Source organism: Vitis vinifera, chromosome 11 (assembly GCF_030704535.1).
Source record: "Vitis vinifera cultivar Pinot Noir 40024 chromosome 11, ASM3070453v1".
NCBI classification, from domain to species: domain Eukaryota; kingdom Viridiplantae; phylum Streptophyta; class Magnoliopsida; order Vitales; family Vitaceae; genus Vitis; species Vitis vinifera.
The window spans coordinates 4,298,669-4,319,231 of record NC_081815.1 but is presented as its reverse complement, the minus strand read 5'-3'; the positions used below and the strand labels follow the sequence as shown (position 1 = coordinate 4,319,231).

The following is a 20,563-nucleotide window of genomic DNA, read 5'->3' as shown; positions in this document are numbered from 1 at the left end:
AATGATAGATGATAGAGCTAGATAGCAAACATCAAAACCTGATTTCACAGATAGGAGGAACTGCAACTTTCTCCCCATTCTAAAAATGAACCAATTACACAGCCGAAGGGGTGATATCAGAAGCCAAATATGTGATATAATGTAAAGGAACTTATCTGAAAACACCTAGAGACATGCTCATGTGATAAAATCATCCTCACGAAAGACAAAACTGACTTCACCTCAACCTGTCCTCTGTATAAGTAATACAAATCTGACTGATAGAAAAATCAGATTCATTGCTAGCACCAACATGGCATTGGAGGCATTATATAACAAGCAAAACTTCAATCTATTGCAGAGGCCACCAACCATGCATTTGAGACACAGACCCCTGACCCAGTCAGTGTTTGTCACACATTTCTCTTTTAAAGCCAATAAAGCTTAATCTGTACGAAGCACTTCTGTTTGTGGTCTGAGTGTCCCAGTCATCACATAAGGGGATGCCACTATGCAAGCCATAAACAGGGTAAACTGCAGGAAGATAGACAGAAATTAGATCCTTCCAAGTAAGTTATTTTATAGCAAAAAGGTATAACCAAACCAAAAGCATGTGAGTTGTACCAGAAGAGGAAGGGTCAAGAAACTCCAAATTGGCCACAAAGCAAAGGAGAACCTGCAAAAATAAATTTCCCAGGAAAGGATGAAATGAGATCCAAGCCACCTAATATAATATAAAGAGCAGGGAAAGGATAGTATTTCCCCTTACAGGCAAAAGGAGACAAGCCCAAGTAGGGTAAGGAATGGCAAAGCAGATGGACTTGACAATTCCCATTTCTCGCAAAACTTCTTGACACCCGATGCGAACATACTTGTGTAAAAGAAGATAAGAATATTCAAACTAACCCCCACCATCCCAAGGTATAAGGGCAATCTGTGAAGGGAGTGAAAAGGATGAGTTGAGACCTGTCATTCATGTACAGGAAAACTACTCTTCTATGCAAATATAGGGTTCTTTAACCAATGTAACCATGAGCATCATATGCATTATTCAAATTAAGTTAGCCTCTATAAACCAAAATCATTGTCTTCCCACAACCCAGCAATACAAAGATGAAAAAAAAAGAAAAGGAAAAACAAAAACAAAAATTTCATCAAAATGAGGATTTTTTGACTGGATCATATAGATACAGACAAGGCTCTATAACAAAGAGAAGAGGGTTCCCGACTAGCTGAAACAGTAGTAAAGCAGTTGAAAGATCACGAAGAAACCGTATTAGTGGTTAAGGCAGAGCTATGAGCTATGATGCAGTACTCAAATCATTCCTCATAAAGTAACAAAAAATTTGCCAAATTGTCCAAATTCACCAAAGTGAGACCATTAATGCTATGAGTTTGAATAACAGAAACATTAAAACCTAAAAAAGTTAGATTGTACTCTCATCTTCCCAATCCTTGTAACATCTATTTCTTTTTTCTTTTTATTTTTGTTTCTCTTAATAGGCTGTTCAAAAGTGCAATGCAATCCAATCCTTCTAATATCTACTCAACGTACTTTTAATAAGTAATGGAGTATCTAAAACATCATACAAATTTTAAATGCTTTTACAAAATAAAAATTAAATGTTTTATACCTACAAAATAAAAATTAAATGGTTACAAGATAGGAGAGTAAGGTTGTTTAAGAAAGAGCATAATGATTACTAAGCCTCATTTCATTCTGAAGAACCAAAATTTTTGGGATCCTATGAATTGGCGATTCAGATATAATATACAGGACTCAAGACCAGAGTTCTACACCTCACTAGTACCTCAAAATTGAAATTCAAAGTATTGAAAAAGATGAAAAGGGAACGAACTTGAAAGTTCAAGGCAGAAACTCAATGATTCTACAAGCTTTTTCTTGACATTGTCATCAAAAAGAGCCTGAAGGTGCAAGCCTAACAGACATTTTCTCATCAGTAGGGAAAAATGACTTTTAAAAAGAATACGGATACAGTGAGATTTAGTCAAGGGCTCTGTCCATATCAAGCAGCTTGACTGACTTTCTGGATGGCAAAATGCATACAACCCCTGTAGTGTTCCCATGTTATTATGTAACATTAGTTTCATCATCTCAGTATCCACACTCCTATATTAAAAGGCAACTTAACCTGACTCAGCAAGTGGAAGACTTAATATTAACATGAAACTTGATCAAAATATTCTAGTTCATGATAGAAACAATACAGAATTTTAAAAATATGCAGCTAAACTGCAAAGTATTCCTATGAATAAAGAAATAGCCATAGTTGTTAAATCGTAAAAGCTATTGTGTATCATTTTTCTATTTTTCTGTATCATGTATCACAAGTTTTTCTATATCATGAAATATCAATAGAAAAAATATGCATAAATGTGCATATACATTGAAGGCATGAGTGTAAGTACTATATAACCAATTTCACAAAAGATAGTAGGATTTAAAGAATTAAACTATATTATATCATTTGAAAATATTGAATACCACAGTTTTGAAAAAGTTCAATTCAGCAAAATATGAGTTTATTGTATAGGTTAATCGCAAAATCCACAAAAAAAACTTTTAAAATTTATAAATTTGATATTTAGTTTCAAATTCTAACTATGCAAATGCAATTATATGTGTTGATATATATGTGTTTGTGTGTCATGTCATAAGTTCTAACTTTTCATGTTCATCATCGAAAGTTTTTACTGACCAATGACTAATCATTTTCAATGTCAACATTCAAACCATTCAAATGAAAATTCTCTAATATTTATTATAAGAATAAATTCACTTAACTTTCAATATGATCTTTGACAACAAGATTATAGCTTTTCCTATACGATTATTTTACCCTTCTCTCATATATATATGTGTGTGTGTGTGTGTGTGTGAGTGTATTATATATAAACAATTAATATAATAGTTCTTTTAATCGTGCAGCATAAGTTTTTAATGACTATGGAAATAGCATACCACGTCTGTTCACTAAACTACAAAGACACTGAAGCACATAAAAATGAAATCATTCTATGTTGTTTTATCTTAAATCAGTAAAAAGAGAGCCTATTTTACTTGTTATAGCATTTGCAAGGAGCTTATTTGCTTTTCTCAGTACACATTTCAGATAAGGCCAGTCTAGAATTTTCATAGATATTACTTTCAATTATCTAAAATTATTATTGTGGTGATTTTTGTAATGGCTCTAATTTATACGACAATCATCATATACATTCAAGATGATATGAGTATTGAGAATAATGTCATCTCATTTCTGAATAGCCAACATGTCCAAAATCACTGTAACTTTCTTCATATAATAAGTATCACTCTGTTGATGGTTCTATCAAAATATTTTTGTTTCTAAGGAACCAAAAAGAAAAGTTGAATGTAATTTCAAGATTCCATATTTCTATGAGAGAGTGGTTTTGATTACTTGTCTTGATGAAGACATTTTGAAGGGATTCAAACATGATTCCAAGGCTTTCAAAAAAGGGTAGCATGATTTGCTTGGTAACCTAAGCGGTATAGTAGCAGATTAGCATGTTCTTGTGCTAAGTTTTGTATTATGGCATATCTACATGTAATTTATGTTGAGGATGTTTGTTCATTTATAAACTTCAGCCAGTTCCATGTGTACACCTGCAAATTGCCATGCACTATTGCTATATATAAAATTAACTTTAATACTTAAGCTAGCATTTATATATGTTATTCTAGTCATACATGTTGTTCTTTAGAAAAGCCTCAAATTCGCCATAGCCGTCTTGAGCCTCTTCATTCAAGTTCCATACTAATGTTTATCAACATGTGTGGATGAATAAGCCTCCAACTAATTCATTCCATCATTTATTAGGTTCACTCTCGATCTTAAAAGTTATTGTTTTATTTTTCACAGCTTTCATGGCATTTGAAAACATTTAGGAAGCTATTTAATTTCAAAGGAGGTTGAAAGTGAAACACTGAAACCAAGGTTTACAGATTATTGAAGACTACCATGAACCGTCAAAAAACAACATTCTGATAATCTTTGTAGCCATCAAAAGTGCGTATGACCTAGCAGCATTGTTCTAGTTATATTCATCACCAAACATAGAGGTTAGACTTAAAGTGTGTTTGACAGTGCTTTTAAAAAATTACTTAATAGTGTTTTATGGAGAAATACTTAATAGGTGATTCTCCAAAAAAAAAACACTTTCATTCAAAACACTTCGAGTAGAATCACTATTAAATGCACTCTTAGTTTATTTAGAAATTGAAAAAAAAGAAAAAAAGAAACAAGAAATAAGGACTGATAAAATCAAATGGCCAAATAACAGTAAAAAAGTTCCAAGTGAATTGTTTACCTTCTTATGCGATCATCATGCAACAAGAGATAGATAAAATTCGAATTCCGGTCACCATAGTATATAATAAAAACTGCAGATGCAATCCAAAGAATATTCTCCATGACCTCAGTCCATGTCCGAGCTCTAGGCATTGCAGGCGATGAAGGGGTCTGTCTCGAGCATGCATCATCCTCGAGGTCATCCCCGCTAGAGGCATACCCCTGGCTGTGCCTCTGCCTCATAAATCCACCCCCAACCGGAGTCCCTCCCGACATACTCACACAGGGAATGATAAAGAAACAATGAACATGCAGAAAATATCTCCCAACAAAATCAAAGCCTCTCCGCCCTCAAAACCCAATTCTGAAATTCAAGTATCTAAAGAATCCAGTGGATGTTTGTAATACTTCACAGCTCCTAAACCCTAACAAATGCCACCTAAATATGAGTCCCAGAAACAATCAATCTATGTGAATTGAATGCACAAATAAAAAAAAACTGATCATATCCTCATACAAAAACCCCACATGGTTCTCAGCCCAAAAAAGATCTCACAAAAAACCCTTTCCCATCTCCAAAACCCACATCCAAGACAGAATTCCTCACAAAGCCCACATCACAAATTCAGTAATTACAGACAAACGAAACCAAAAAACAGAAAATTGCTCAACAAACCAATCTGGTTACCCACAGAGCCCCCGCAATTCCAGTGCCCCCGATTCTCCAAAGCCGCATTCAGATTCGAATTCTCCAAAACACCCACATCGCAACAGCTCCGGTTTCTCCAATTCCAAACATAAACAAACAGAAAAAGCTCTTGGAAAAAGGAGAAACCGAAACCAATAAGGGTTTTCCGGTCTTTTGGTTGACTGTGCCTTCAAATGTATCAGAGAGTGAAAACAGAAAGATTTGCAGGTAAGCAATGTGGGATTCGTTTCTTGCACCTTGAAGAATGTATATTGCATTCGAACCTTCCATCATAATTTCAGATTTTTATCTCTCTCCATATATATCTATATTTATTTATTCATTATTTTTAATTACTTTATAATTTATTTTTTCCTTTTTTAAAGGGTAAAAAAAAAAAAAAAAGGAAAATGAGTCAACGAAGAGAATGTCATGAGAGGATTCAACTCACGTGAGCTTGGAATGTGGCTAAAGGCAATTGGCCTAAATGGAAAAAGTCAATGTACTTTCATTTCCCAGGTCCTTTTCAGTTTTAAGCAACCATTTTCTTATTATTTTTCCAATTTTTTAATTTTTTTTTTCAACTTTTTCAAAAATTTTTACATTCATTCATCTTGATAATATTAATCCTTATCAGTATGATTCCCAAAATCTCTGTATTTGACTTGTTTTTCTCCTACGATCTCGGATAATTATCAATGTTACTTCCCAAATTCCACTTAATCCAAATCATGGAGTGATCATGTAAAAGGATATAGTCGAGATACTAAATATTTAATTTTTAATAATTTTTTTTATAAATCAATTTTTTAATAATTGACTTCTTCTTTTTATTTATTTATTTATTTATATTTTTATTTTTGTAACTTTGAAGCTATTAATGGAAGTTGGTGCTTGGGAAGCCAGAAAGTATTCATGACTCGATGCATCCCTTCTCCGTTAAGCCACGTAAAGGTGAAGATGTGACTTTATATGGGTCATATGTAATTGCAAATGTTATAAAATATTAAAATAAAAATTGTAGGTCTATTTGATAATATTTTAAAAAATTGTGTTTAATTATTTGAAAAAATAAAATTTTATTTAAAAATTTAAATATAAAAAATAATTTTCCCTGTTTGTCGCACTTGTAAAATATTAATAATGTTTAATATCCAAATATAGTATGATATATGTTAGAATTTAATATTCCTTTTTTTTTTTCTTTTTATCCTAATCTATTTTTTATTCCTTTAATGTATTAAATTTAATATTTTTTTACTTTTGATTTGTTTATGTGAAATTTTTTATAATTTTTTTAATAAATTAAATTTTTTGTAATTTTTTATTTGATGTTTTATTAAATAATTTTTAATGGTGGGTTTTCATTGATTTTGAGATGTTTGAATATTTTGGATTTTGGTGTTTAATTAAATATTGATGAATTTATAATGACACTTAATTATCAAATTAAAGATAATTCTTGGATAAAAAGGATTATCAATTCACTCATTTTTATAAATTGGAAAAAATAATTGGGTTGATAATACACTTGAAAATGATACATATACAGCCCTTTTCAGTTACGCATCAAAATAAACCTAAGCTGCTTGGTCTTGCTGCTGTCCTGGCTTGGTTAGTGGTGCTTTAGAGAGCTAGAATTTGGCTTGTGATGCCAATTGCCACATTGGGTTTCTGAGAAAAGTGGTAGTGGGTTTCCTGGAGGGATTAGTAGTATGTCCCAGAGGGTTTTTCACTTGGTTCAGAGTCGAATACCAGTATCTGTTCAATACTTTCAAGGCCAGATAATTGGTTTGTCCTTTTGGTGGGGAACATTTCATGAACATAAAGGCAATTCAGGTTACAAATTATGATGAGGTTTCATCACCCCATTTAGCTCATATCTTTACATAGGCATATGAAATGAAAGTAGATATTACTGCCCAAGGGATCCATGACGTCGGAACCGGAGTTGTGCGAATGGTTGGCTGTAGAAAGCGGAGCTCAGAGATTCAGATTCAGATATCAACAAATGACTCTTATGAATTGTGAGGTTCTTTGTGAATCCTCAGTTCCCTCCATTAACCTCCAAGAATGAAAGGTATATATATCAAGGGGAAGCATTGAAAGCCACACGGGCCAAATCTGACCTTCTTGACTTCCCACGTCTGGACTTGTCTTCAACTGCATTTGCCGTGGTTGAAGCAAGGAAGTCTATTTGGAGGATCATGGTTCTGATATCTAACACCCTTGCATTTGTCGTTCTGAACCTGCAACCTTTTCCTTTGAAAAAGCAACCCAATGTGCTTCCTTCCATCTCACTAATCATGCTCCTAATCACTCTCCTTTACGCGATCCCTCTTGTTCTAGACTTTAATGCCTTCCTCTTGGGAAGTCATAGCCAGTAAAATAAGTTTAAAAGTGGGCAATCTGTTTGTGAGGGTAATTTTCCAGTTACAATTCCGTCTTCTCCTGCACACATGGTCAGCTAGATTAGGTGATGTAAACAAAAAGTGGTTGCGACTTGTGGGCCGCTGAGAGGAATTCTCTGTATGTGTCTTTACCATTATATGCGGATGGCTTCTTAATTACTTGGTTTCTGAACTGGGGTAAGCACAAAACGGCTTTTTCTTAGCTTATGAATTACCAGCAACATTCCCTTGGGTGGGACTTGGGAATCTTATGCTGGGTTGGTGATTGATACTTTCCTTTTCCCTCACATCCTGCTCAATATGTTCATAAACTCAAAGCGACCAAACTCTTTCTCATTTTTCCTATATCCAACTACTTTAATCAGATTACTCCCATGTCCATGATCTTCACAGTTACATGTGCAGATTTTTACCCAACTACTTTACTCAACTACTTGGGATGTCATCAGTCCTTGTGGGGGCCTGCTGTTTTCTGCTATCATTTTCCTGCAGCAGTGGTTCAGTGGTTGTTGCATATGAGACGATACCAGTGGCTAGCGGGAGATGAATCTAGCATCCTTCAAATGTTGTTGATCACTGTTAGCTCCATTGTGAAGCAAAATTATTTTAAAGACAAGGGTCTATCTCATTCTTATAGGTCAATCAAGAAATCATATGAAGAAATAAGCGTCTTTCAATGTGCCTTTTAGCATATGATAACTATTAATGCCATGAACTCTGTCCAACATCTCACTACCAAGGGATGGCTAAGAAAAAGTCAAAATTGGACTCACAGGAAAACTGAGGTACAATGGGGAAGGGTGACATAAGAGAGCAGTTCTACAAAAACGTTGTTATGACAACCTCACCTTTGTTGGATTGTTTATTTGGACTAGATGTTGACAAATTCATTTCATCAGAACCATATAATAATTGATTTTTCATCAAAATCCAACTGTTGCACTGTATCACAATACTGAAATGACAAATATATGACATGAAACATGATTTATACAATTTGAGTGGCAGTCACAGTCCCAGTCCCTTATCATCCACTAAAATAGGTCAGATCAATAATGTATGTACAACATGAATCGCAAATTGGGACCAGTCCATTGGTAAAATAACTCAGCTCAAACATATGGAATACAACCCAACCAGTAACCACTACGACAGAATCAAAACTAACTTTTAATTTCAGAATAAGATTCCTGCTGCCAATAACAGTCATAATATATATATTATAGTTGCCAAATTTATTTTATTTTTCCTTAAATAAGACAGACAAGCAAATCAGAAAATATTTTTAAATAGGACTTTTAAGCATATATACATATGTAAGATATATGAATCTGTGTTATGATACTGAAGCCAAAAATCCATACGAACATGTTAGTTTGGTAAGTAATTCATTTTCTCTTTTGCTACAGCACCAGTCTGATTAATTAAAATTTCTTATAAGCTCCAAGATGTTAGTTCTCTTCAGGCTTCATCCATTGTGGCTACTGGTAACATACATGTGTCAATTGGGAAACAAAGTCCAAATTAACGACAAAAGAAAGGCATTGCTTTTAAGAATTACAAAATTTTGCCACTGATGGATATAATGTGGTTGATTTAAAGAAAACCCACCTGTAGCTTTCTCCTTTGATGCAGCAAGGAACATAAGCAAAATCCAAAATCAATGCCTCCCTCCACCGTTGCACAAGCTAACCAAGTCCATCAGTGTTGAGTACAAAACTTCCAAAGACAAATGACCCAAGAATTTCCTATATTCAGACCCACCATCAGGGGCATCTGTGTGAAATTTGAGGTCCTCTGAGAACCCATCATCCATTACCAGCCACCAAGAAATGCATCCTTGGGGATCATCTGGGTTCACATGAGCCACCAGGCTGAGCATTTCACCCTGGTCCATCTCAAAGGACAAGCATAAAAAGTCCCGATTTGCCTTTATTCCCACCTTAAGAGCTTCCTCATGAAGCCAGCGGATAACTTGACTTGCAACCTGTTGCAGAAGACCATAATAAATTCAGTTATGAATGAATCAAATGTGGCTGTGGGCACAACCCATGGATGTGCTCTCTTGCTACTCCAAAACTAGTATGTCAGATGAGGTGGTGTGATCCAACTTCATTGCTCTTGGAAAGAAAGACTGAAAACATTGATGCTTAGTGATACAGATAAAAAAATTATAAAATCCCTACTAACATAAAAAGCACTAAAATTTGCATTATCAGTATTTCCTTCTAAAGGCTTCACAACTATCATAAGACTACAAACTGACAGACAGTCCCCATCTCAAGTTGGTTTTTACTCTCCCCTTTGTCATGGCACCTCTCTCCTTCCCCATTTTCAATACCACACCTCCACCAGATTGAAGAACCAGAACTAATTGATGTCTTCAATAAATCTAAGTTGACATTTTACTAGCCAGCCATCTTGCTTCAATCTCCTCTTTTCACTAAAAGATGGAAAGTTCTTACTTTACCATGCTGCCTTTGATATCAGGAAGCATATTTTGTACATTATTTTCCTTTTGAAAAACAAAGAACAGAAGTTGTTACCTTTCTTTTCCTTTCTCTTTTCTTATTTAATTTATTTTCTCTTCAATTCCCACCTTCAGATGGTTTGCAAGTAAACAAGCAAACTCCAAAGATACAATCCTCAGACAGGCATTCACATCCTACTTTCAACCCAGCTTCTTTTCATGCTTTTATGTTCTAAATCATAAACCAAACTTCCTAATGTGTATAAGCAAAAACAATCAAGTATTGTAATCCATTAGACGTTTACAACTGGAGAAAGAGACGGTCCTGCTAGTTACAAGAGCTACCCCATATTGAAAGAATCTTCCCAAAGCAAAGTTAAGTATATACAGAAATTGTTGTGCCTTCCTTTTTTTAATCTTTTTTTTACTTTTCATTTTCCTATCTAAAGGAAAAGCAGCAAATTTTTATTCTTCAATTTTATTTCTTCATTAACAAGCTGCACCAATTTAATCGTCCAAGAAGATTCATAAATGTGACATGCCTTTGAAGCCTGGCTCAAGTGACAAAGGATTCAGGTTGAGATGTGGGAGCTTCCATGTTTTTACTCCCAGCAGAGAGGGAAAAAAACGGAGAAAAAAAATGTCAACTATCAAAAATGAAAAAGAAACATAAACCTAACACATTGAACACCTTTCAGAAATCCTAAAGATAGAGAAATACCTGCTGCAAAAGTATCACAGGAATATCTGCCAAGTCACAGTCATATCTGTTCATGGAACACACGTCCTCAGAACTCCCTTTGAACAGGCCAACAACATTAGGAGCACCATCTCCCTCGACATTGATACAATCATCGTTTATCACCACCTTAGTCCGAAAATGTGTCTTGATAATATTCTTAACATTGTGAATGTCTGATGTCCGGGTTTGGCAGCCTGGATGAAAACTGGACTCAGGAACCTTCATTAAGAGTGTCCATGAAGATGTCCTAGAATGCCAAGTGGGATGGGATAACAAATGAAGATATGGAACTCTGGAAACCTAGAACACCAGAAAAATCATTTTAAGAGAGAGAAAAACCACATATAAACAAATAATAATAATTTTCATTTGCTTTCTGCTTAACAAATAATAAGAATCAGATTGGTACCAGATTTTCCAACTCCATAAGAACTTTGCTTGAAAAGATTCTATGAGCTAAAGACATGCAAAAATGACCCAGAAGACCAAAGCCATCCTTTGCTGGCTGACTGGAAGGCTGAGTCCTGCCAGCAGAAATGTGTTTATCCTTTGCTCTAACAAATACATGCTCATGAAAGAGTTGCTTCAGATATATTTCACTACTAATGCGATTGGGAAACCCTGACTTCTTTTTATCATTATCATGTTTTCCATCTGATAATTTTACCCCATCAAATGTGTCCATGGGTAAAATGGCACTTTCAAGATTCTGCATTCCCATGCCATCAGCTGTTTTCTCATCTTGTCCAGATGGCACAAGTGACATGAAAACAGAGGCTCCTTGACCTATGTTCAGTTGTAAATAGTTTTCACGTATTCCAGTCACATTGACTCCTGATGATGAGTTGAATGCTTCGCGATTCACTAAATCAAAAACCTGGATGAGATGAACCAAAAGAGCTAAATAAAGGTTCAAAGAAGCATGAAGGGGACAACAAATTAAAGTGAAAAAGAACAACCTACCTGCTCATCAAAGATTGCCTGATGACCTTCGCGGAGAACTGAATGGGTTTCTTTAACACACTCATTATCACTCAAAGGTTTCTTAATTTCCTTAGAAGGAAGCTCATCTGGACCATAAGTTTTTGTTTTACTAGGCTCCTTTGGAATATTACCCAAATGTCCACCAAGAAACCCAAAATGAAGAGCGCGACATGAATTTGGAGGTAAATGGACAGCCAGCATGCCAGCAGAATCATGGTCAACACGAACTGTAGATAAAGAAGATGGGCGAAATACAGCTACTGGATCATGTAATGAATTGCTGAAGAGATCAATAGAGAAACCTTCATTCCCAGGAGCAGAAGCAGCCACACGTTGCCGCTTAACTTTCCAGTTTTGCTGCAATCTATCCGATTGTCAGTAAATAGAGTAGAAGCAATGTTGTAAGTATGCTTATGAGATATCATTGTCATATTTATTCTCTTCTTTAGCTTATTTATGGAATGAATGAATTAAGAACTGTATGAAGATCCACCATTCCATTTTTTTCTTCATTCCTTGAAATCATAGTCACTGTTGTTGTACATAAACAAGGAGCACAAAGTCTATTTAAGCACTGAAACCCATATATTACAGTTATCAAAGGCAATTGCTATAATTGCCTATCTCACTAGGCAAGGTGAAGCAAAGGGTAATCACTTTGGTAACCAGGTGTAGTGTCTTCAAAGAGGCTACCAGTAGGCAATCACCTGAGCCAAGGCACTGAGGTGATGGGGAGAGTGCCTTTTTGAAACTGAGGTGATGGAATTATTCTTAAATAATCAGTGCATTAACATGGATACTTCTGATATATGATATTAATATATATCACTGAGTTGGATACATGTTTTAAAAATGTTATGCCTAAAAATCTTAAAGAAATAAAGAATTGGAAGTTACAAGTCTAAAAGCAAACTAGCAGGGGGTAAATTACAATATAGAATGTATAAGATGATTTTTTGTTTTATTTTATTTATTTATTTTTAGTGCGAACAAGCTTAACGATTTGTATGATGTGGAAGGTAATATTCAATGTTTTGATCAATTATTCGTCATTGTATTGTTGATTCCACTAGAGAACCTAAGAAGTGGAAGTTTATTGGTGCTGATTCTTGGATAACAATTTTTAGTGATGGTGAAGATGAAATTATATTCTTCTTAGTACATATACAGATATACTCTCTATTTCCTCACTTTGCTCAGATTATCACCTTGTTTTTTGTCTCTCGTCTTGGGCAAAATAAGACCCTATCATATTGACATTGCCTTTTGCCTTTAACAAGACTGCTATATCCTTAAACTATACAACTACGAGATAAAAACAAAAAAGGAACTATATTGACTGTATCCTATGTTTTTAAAATTCTAATCCAACTAATGTGGAGTATTCAATGCTTTAAAGGTATACAAGGCATGCTCACCTGATGAGAGCACCGTAGAATCTCGCTTCCCTAGCAATCTGCTGTTCCAAAGCTTTGGCGGACTGCTTGAAATATTTACTAAGATGCTGCAATCAGAAGCAAGCAACATTTAAGAAAAGCTTCAAAAAAATTCTATAACAGACATTCAAAACAAGAATGCAGCTTTCCAGCTTTCATTTCGTACAACAAAATTGTGGACGCTTCAGATTTGAGGTCACCTTCCTCTGTAACCGGCATACTAAATAGCAACTACAACGTATTGTGAATTGTAAAAATGGAAGGGATCACTATTATTACACAAGAAAAGCAGTACCCTGAAGCATTGTAGCTTGGTTGCAGCAGACACGCCAAGGTCAGAAAGAACTTCATTGGGTAATGGCTTTGGCCTCGTCATGCTAGCCACTGTTACTGCATCATTAGCTTCAACCTATAAAGCCAGAAATTGAAAACCAAATAAATACTGTTGATTCTACTCATTCCTTCACCAGTTTCTAGAACTTTTTTTTGCAACTCTGAAGGGTATTTCCTAAAGAGGAAGTGAACATTATTATGATAAATCACAAAAAGCAACCACACAAACCATATATCTGAAGTTCTCAAACACTTAAAATGGTTGCTAGGTGTTAGATAGTGAAAGTCAAACGCTAAATCTAAATTTGGTTGCAAATAAACTCAGAAACCAAGGTTTTAATTTCCTCTGCATCCAAACAATGAAAACCCCAGGATTCAGATTCTCAATTTCTATGTTTTCCGACATTTTCAACCACAAGCAAATAGAGCATCAATTCTTTAACTTCCAGACAACATTAATCCAAAACCCTAAATTCATGAGAATTCATACAGAAAACCAAAATATATAACGGAACAACAATCATAGATGTGAATAAGATTAACGCACAGTGCTGATCAGATCAATTATGACAGAAAGCTCTTGATGAGCCAACCGCAAATTCTCCACCAGGCTCTGCCACGGCCATGGCGTTGCCTCCTCCTTCGACGCCTTCTTCTGCTTCTTCGTGTCCTTCTCCACAGCCCATGCGAAGTCAATTCGCCGAATTAGTGACACCCGCTTGTCGTCGTAACCTACATCACTGTATAAACAGATCCTACAGTCAAAATCAAACTCACACCCTGCTTGTTTTCCTAGAAAAACCGTTTTCAAGTAAACCAAATTGTCGTATTAGACTTAGTTTAGTTAAAGAGACTGGAAATGTCTCCCTTTATACGCTTTTCCTACACTTCTAATACAACTAAACGAAAATGAAATTAAACCTAAGGAGAAATTAAACCCAAGGAAAGAGAAAAGAGGAATCGTACGTAGGGAACCGTTCGGCACCATTTTCTTCAATGGCGTCCAAGCGTTTGATTGGGAGCTTGTCTAGAGAGATTTCCATTTTCCCATCCATTTTCTCTCGAATTTTTGCGGGAAAATTTGAGAGAGAATATCGACGGAACCCTTGACCGGAGCAGGAAGTTCTGGACTACCTCTATAAGAAGACGTATTTGTCCTCTACAATTGAGAAATGGACACCATTGGTTTTGTATTATTACCGTGATAAATGTGGGTAAAATAGTCAAATCGAGGAAATTTTCCGACCCGTAAAGGCATGTCCAATGTGAAAACAGGGCTGGGCTCAATGTTATGGATCGTGTTTGAGATCAGAATAAAAGAACAACAGGCCCCTCAGGCCTTAACAATGGTTAGGGGGCCGCGTGATCAGGAAGTGTGTTAGGGTTGATATCAAGGGCATGTTTGGTTTGTCAGATATAATATACTATGTGATCAGAGATTTCATCCTTTCTACATGAGATATAATAATCCTAAGTTGAGATATAAGATATACATTTGTTATGAATCTTAAATTTGCTTTCTTATTCATTTTCCTCATTTTTATTTTTATTTTTTATATTACTCATATTGTAGAATAAAAAATTTGATTAAAAAAAATTAAATTTATAGTTTTAAAAAAAGTATAAATTGTAAACATAACATTATTACTATATATATTTATATATAGAATAAATAAATTATTTTGTATATTTAATTATATAATATAATATTTTTTGCTTATAAATTTTAAATATTTTAATCATAAATATTAATAATAAAATATAATGAATTATTTATTAAATTATATATTATATAATGGTTTTCAAATAATAATAAAGATAGGGAGACAAGACACAATATGACATGCTTAAGCAATGACTCAAACTAGTAGAACGAAATTGATTTTTTTTTTAATTGTATAAATTCGTTATTTTGTTCAACACATGAAAACATGAAATTAATTTAGAATATTTGGCAAAACAACGCTTTCGAGGTGCTATATGAACATGTTGGAGATATGAAAAACAGTAAATGTCTTTTCTTTCATGACTTTTTCTCCTCGTAGCTTTAATTGTAAACTAATTTTAAATAAATTTAAGTTATAGTCATATATTTGAAATCTTATATTTCAAGTAAATCAAATTATAAGGTGCTTTAAGAAGTTTAGTGGTCATATCATTCCTTAGATTATTCCAAAAAAAGAAAAGTTTTCTCACAGAGGAAGAAGTATTAAAGTTTTAACACGATTATGTAAGGATACATCGTTAAGTAAATAGTATTTGCTAATAAAATTTCAATGATTTAATATTTTTCTATATTTTTATTGTGAAATTGAGAAGTGATCGTTTTTTTAGCTTATAACTATCAATTATTTTGTTGTAACAAAATACATAAATTTGTATATAATTTTAGGTTATGAAATATTTATTATACAACTTTTGATTATATAATTTTGTTATGTTTAACTTTTAATTATACAATATAATTAAAAATTACATAAATAATTTCCAACTTTGCAATTTCTCAAGAGATTTTATATATTTGATATATTTTCATAACTTTTGATTAATATATGATAATAAATAAAAAAATGTAATTTTATCACATATCTTTTTGGGTGAAAACGAATAGATTTTTTTGGCAACAGGTTTATTCTTTCATTATTTGGATTTTTGCACCCTAATTATTGTTGTTAGATTATTTGTTGTTGTTTTTGGTTATATTCATTAGTGGTTATTATTTATTAAATATATATATATATATATATTAGAAAAAAGGTTAGTTTTTTCATAGATGATATTTGGATTTTTAATTAATATGAAAGGGTATTATTAACCTTACATGTTTTTGTGAACGGGGGATTAGAGGATAAAATCTAACCATGGTATTGACTTTATATTAGACAACTATAATTATAGGTCATCCCAATGGGCATGAATGTAATTTCTCCTTGAATTTATAATATTTGTATACAATGTTATTTGTGGATGGAGGTGAGATCCAATCTATTAGAATTGAGGATAACCTCGATTCATAAAAGGTTAGCCCAAATCAACACAGGCGAGTTGGATTAATTTTAAAAATATCATAACACTATAGTCTAATAAAATAACAATTAGATTGGTCTTAGATTAGGTTACAAGCCAAACTCTAAGGCAACTCATTATTCAATGAGTGGGAAAAAACATACAAGCCATCTAAATCTAATACTTGTATTGTTGTTTGTCCTTTTGTGGAATTTTAATCCTCATCTATGGACCACGATCCATCAATATAAATATAAAACTTTTTATATATATAGAATTTTTCATATCTACTTAACCCTTAATCCATTCAAAGATAAGTTTGACCAAATTTCCCGTCACTATTGGTTTCAATATATATATATATACACAAAAGATATAATTTTCTTTTTCAGGCGGCTTGAAACCATTAATCATTGAAATTTTGGTCATGTTTATCTTTGGATGGACTGAGGGTTAAAATGGTATGAAAAGTTTTCGAATTGAATTACTAATGTCCATATGTGTGTGTATGTGGGCGTGCAATTAAATAACTTATACCTTCATATATGCACTAAAAATGATGTTACCGGAGGAGCCATTAGTTCTTAATTCAACTCGAAAACTTTTAATACCATTTAACCCTTAGTCCATCCAAAAATAAGCATAATCAAATTTATGATGATTGTTGGTTTCAAGCGGCCTAAAATAGAAAAGTTCAACTTAATATACATGAAGGCCTCTTAAATTGTCATTTTTTTTTTATGAAAAAAAATTAAGAAAATAAGATTGAAAATGACATGAAGACATGGTGTAACACACAACCTAAACCCTATGTAATTTTATAATTAATTTAAAGAAATAAAATATTGGACTATTTGAATAACTTTGATTTCCTCCCAATTAGAAACTTTATGTATACACCATTATATCTCAATTTTCTAGACATAAGAAGAAGAAAAGGCCTAGATGTCTTTTAAAAGTTGGTTTAGTAGGCTATTGATGTTGATTGATTTATTCTAGATTATATAAGATCAATAATTAGGCTATGAGCATTAAATCGAATTAGCTAGATTTTAAGTGGAAATTACATGTGGGAAAGACTTGATGAAGTTGCATTGCTGTTTTTCTTTGGTCCCCACACCACCCATGTCCTCATATCCATTGTACATCTCACATTAGGTAAAAACTCATGTGACATGTTTGAATTTTCTCTCACATGAAGTGGAAATCAAGGTAAGATAGAGACACCACCTAACCAGCCGAACAGAATGGCAGAGTTCAATTTTAACTCAAACATATCGAAAGAGAGAACCAAAAATCAGCTTCCCTATGGTCCATGTTACAGCCTGGATGACTTATGTGTGGAAGACAATGTTTTTAAAATGTGGACTACGAGGCCAAGTTGTCATCAAGTATGACTGCAAACTTGAAAAAGGAAACAAGAAATTATACAGTTCATAGGGGTGATGCGGACCTTTTCAACATCTGAGTCGATCCTTGTGTGTATTAAGGACAAACAAGTATTTATATGCATTTAAAACAATGGTTTTTAATATGGAGCCCACTCTTGCCAACCCAACTTTAATCAAAACAAGCCAAAAATTATGGACATAGTGTTTGTTTGAATATTTATTATTTTTATTTTTAAAATTAGATAATAATAACAATTTGTATATAGAAATAAAATTAATGTATACTCTTATACAAAAGATATGGACTTAACTTGTATTTTTTAAAAATTTTAAAAATTTAATTTGTAATTTTTTTTAGTTAGTAACTTAAGTTTTTAAATCATTTTAAAAACTTATTAGCATTTTAATGTATATCTCTAAAAGTTATTGTATTTTATATAAAAATTAATATTATTTTTTATTTTAAAATAAAATAGAAAACAAAATTTGGATAATTCACATTCAACTGTATAAATATTATCCACTTTCGACCGAAAGGAAAACACGTTTATAAGATGAAGAGAAGTCCATATTCATATACCACCATAAACTTTTTCCTTTTTCTAACATAAAATATCACAAATGTTAACAGAGAGACAAACATTCCCAACACTAGACAGACACCCCTTGTGGGATTAAACAACCTCCACACATGGGGTTGATGATCCCAAACTCAAAATAGATCCTTACGACTTTAAAACACATTTACAAAATTAAGAGAAGTTCACACTTAATATAATACTAAAAGTTTTATCTCTTATCTGATGTGAGATATTATTAGAAAATTCATTACAATAGATTTTTTTTACTATTTTCAAATTCTTGTAATTAGTTGTAACTTCCTATTTTTTGTTGTAATTTCCTAATTCTAGGATTGTTTCCTATTTTTGTATTTTAGGTTTTGTGTATATATATATATATATATTCATTTTTAATCAATGGAAAAGTGAAGTCATCGTTTCTCAATAATCCTCTCTCTACTTCAACATGGTATTAGAGCCTAATCTTCTTTGGGTGTATTTTCTTCCTTTTTTTTCCTTCTCCTCAATGGCTTCCAGTGCATCCTTCTCTCCCACCAACGATCTTATCACTATAAAAAACTCTCATGATCCTCAACATCCCCTTCTTATAATCAATCTCTCTAATATCACCAAATTGTCATCCACCAATTATCTCATATGGAGCCTTCAAATTCTATCTCTTCTTGAAGGTTATGATCTTCGTCACTTCATTGATGGCGCTGATACTCCACCACCACCCACCATCACCGTCACTGGTGTTGCATCCCCAAATCCGACATACACAACCTGGAAGCGTCAGGATCGTCTCATCTTTAGTGCTCTCCTTGGTGCTATCTCCGTTTCACTACAACCACTTATTGCCCGCACCACCACTTCCCTTGATGCATGGCAAACCTTGGTCATCATTCAAATTTTTGGTCATCCAAGAAATAGCGTATAGTTGCTCGGTCATCCACAGAGATTGAGTATCGATCAGTTGCCGCTACTACTTCAGAAATCAGTTAATTTGTTCCATTCTCACAGAGCTTGGCGTCACTCTACCTACACCGCCTGTTATCTATTGTGACAATGTTGGTGCCATCTATCTCTGTTGTCTTTCATTCGCCACATGAAACATGTAGCAATTGGCTATCACTTTATTTGGAATCAAGTTCAATCAGGCGCTCTTCGTGTTATTCATGTTTCCTCAGCAGATCAACTTGTCGACACTCTTACTAAACCGTTTCCACGAAGTCGCTTCTAAGAATTACGGGTCAAGATTGACATCTCCTCCGGAACTCCATCTTGTGGGGGGCATATTAGAGAATTCATTACAATAGATTTTCTTTCTATTTTCAAATTCTTATAATTAGTTGTAACTTCCTTTTTTTTTTGTTGTAATTCCCTAATTTTAGGATTGTTTTCTATTTTTGTGTTTTAGGTTTTGTGTATATATATTCATTCTTAATCAAGGGAAAAGTAAAGTCATTGTTTCTCAATAATCCTCTTTCTATTTCAACAGATATCACATATATAGTGTAAAAGCTAATTCTCTAATATCATGTTAGATTCAATATAAATATTTCAAATGATATTATTATTTTTTATCTTTTCTAGATATCCCTCTATAAAAATCCGTCATCATCATAGATATCAAAAATAGTTTTAGGTCTCAAACTTCTTATAATAGACCCCTCCTTCACATGACCCTATAAGGGGTTTGAGAGCCTCCCCAAATGAAACCTTAAAAGAGAAACACTCAACAACTATTTAAGGTTTCTACTTACAATAATATTATTAATAATTATTGTTAGACATGTCAATCAACCATCTTAAAGATGCTACCAAGAATCAGATTAAAAATAATTGAAATATGAAGTTTGAAATTTTGGATTAAGTGGTTGAAGTCCAACGTGGCATAAGGTTTAAGCTAATAGATATTCTTAATTAACAAATGTACAATGCTAATGATTTTCTTGAATTATAAATAAAATGTTATATGAATGCACTGCATTTCTCAACTTGTATAAATAAATCTAACTAAATTTGTGGACTGTGACGCTTCAAGTTGGACAAGAGTTATTAAGTTAATTTAACTCTTCTTAATTATTATGATACTTGTAGTTAATTTGATGTCTAGATGTAGGCATTGTTAATTGTCATCCAACCTACCATTCTTACATATGGTGTCGACCATCCAAAATGTTAAACATTAAGGTTATGTTTGGTTTTCAGAAAGTTTAAAAGGAA

General features: G+C 33.3%; 2 protein-coding genes across 2 annotated transcripts; both read right to left on the bottom strand.

The window, feature by feature from the left end:
* Positions 1-51: 51 nt before the first annotated feature.
* Positions 52-5,308, bottom strand: LOC100261198 (uncharacterized). Its single transcript, XM_002285055.5, has 4 exons — positions 4,333-5,308; positions 749-913; positions 604-655; positions 52-513 (listed from the first exon to the last, which is right to left on the bottom strand). Exons 1-4 carry the CDS (start codon positions 4,587-4,589, stop codon positions 424-426), a joined length of 564 nt encoding a protein of 187 aa, XP_002285091.1. The 5' UTR covers positions 4,590-5,308; the 3' UTR covers positions 52-423.
* Positions 5,309-8,787: 3,479 nt separating this feature from the next.
* On the bottom strand, positions 8,788-14,687 carry LOC100266409 (mediator of RNA polymerase II transcription subunit 17). The gene is made up of 8 exons (XM_002285053.4): positions 14,344-14,687; positions 13,925-14,117; positions 13,340-13,453; positions 13,027-13,112; positions 11,588-11,972; positions 11,034-11,501; positions 10,604-10,924; positions 8,788-9,399 (listed from the first exon to the last, which is right to left on the bottom strand). The coding sequence occupies exons 1-8, from the start codon at positions 14,430-14,432 to the stop codon at positions 9,073-9,075; spliced, it is 1,983 nt and encodes a 660-aa protein (XP_002285089.1). The 5' UTR covers positions 14,433-14,687; the 3' UTR covers positions 8,788-9,072.
* Between the last annotated feature and the right edge of the window lie 5,876 nt (positions 14,688-20,563).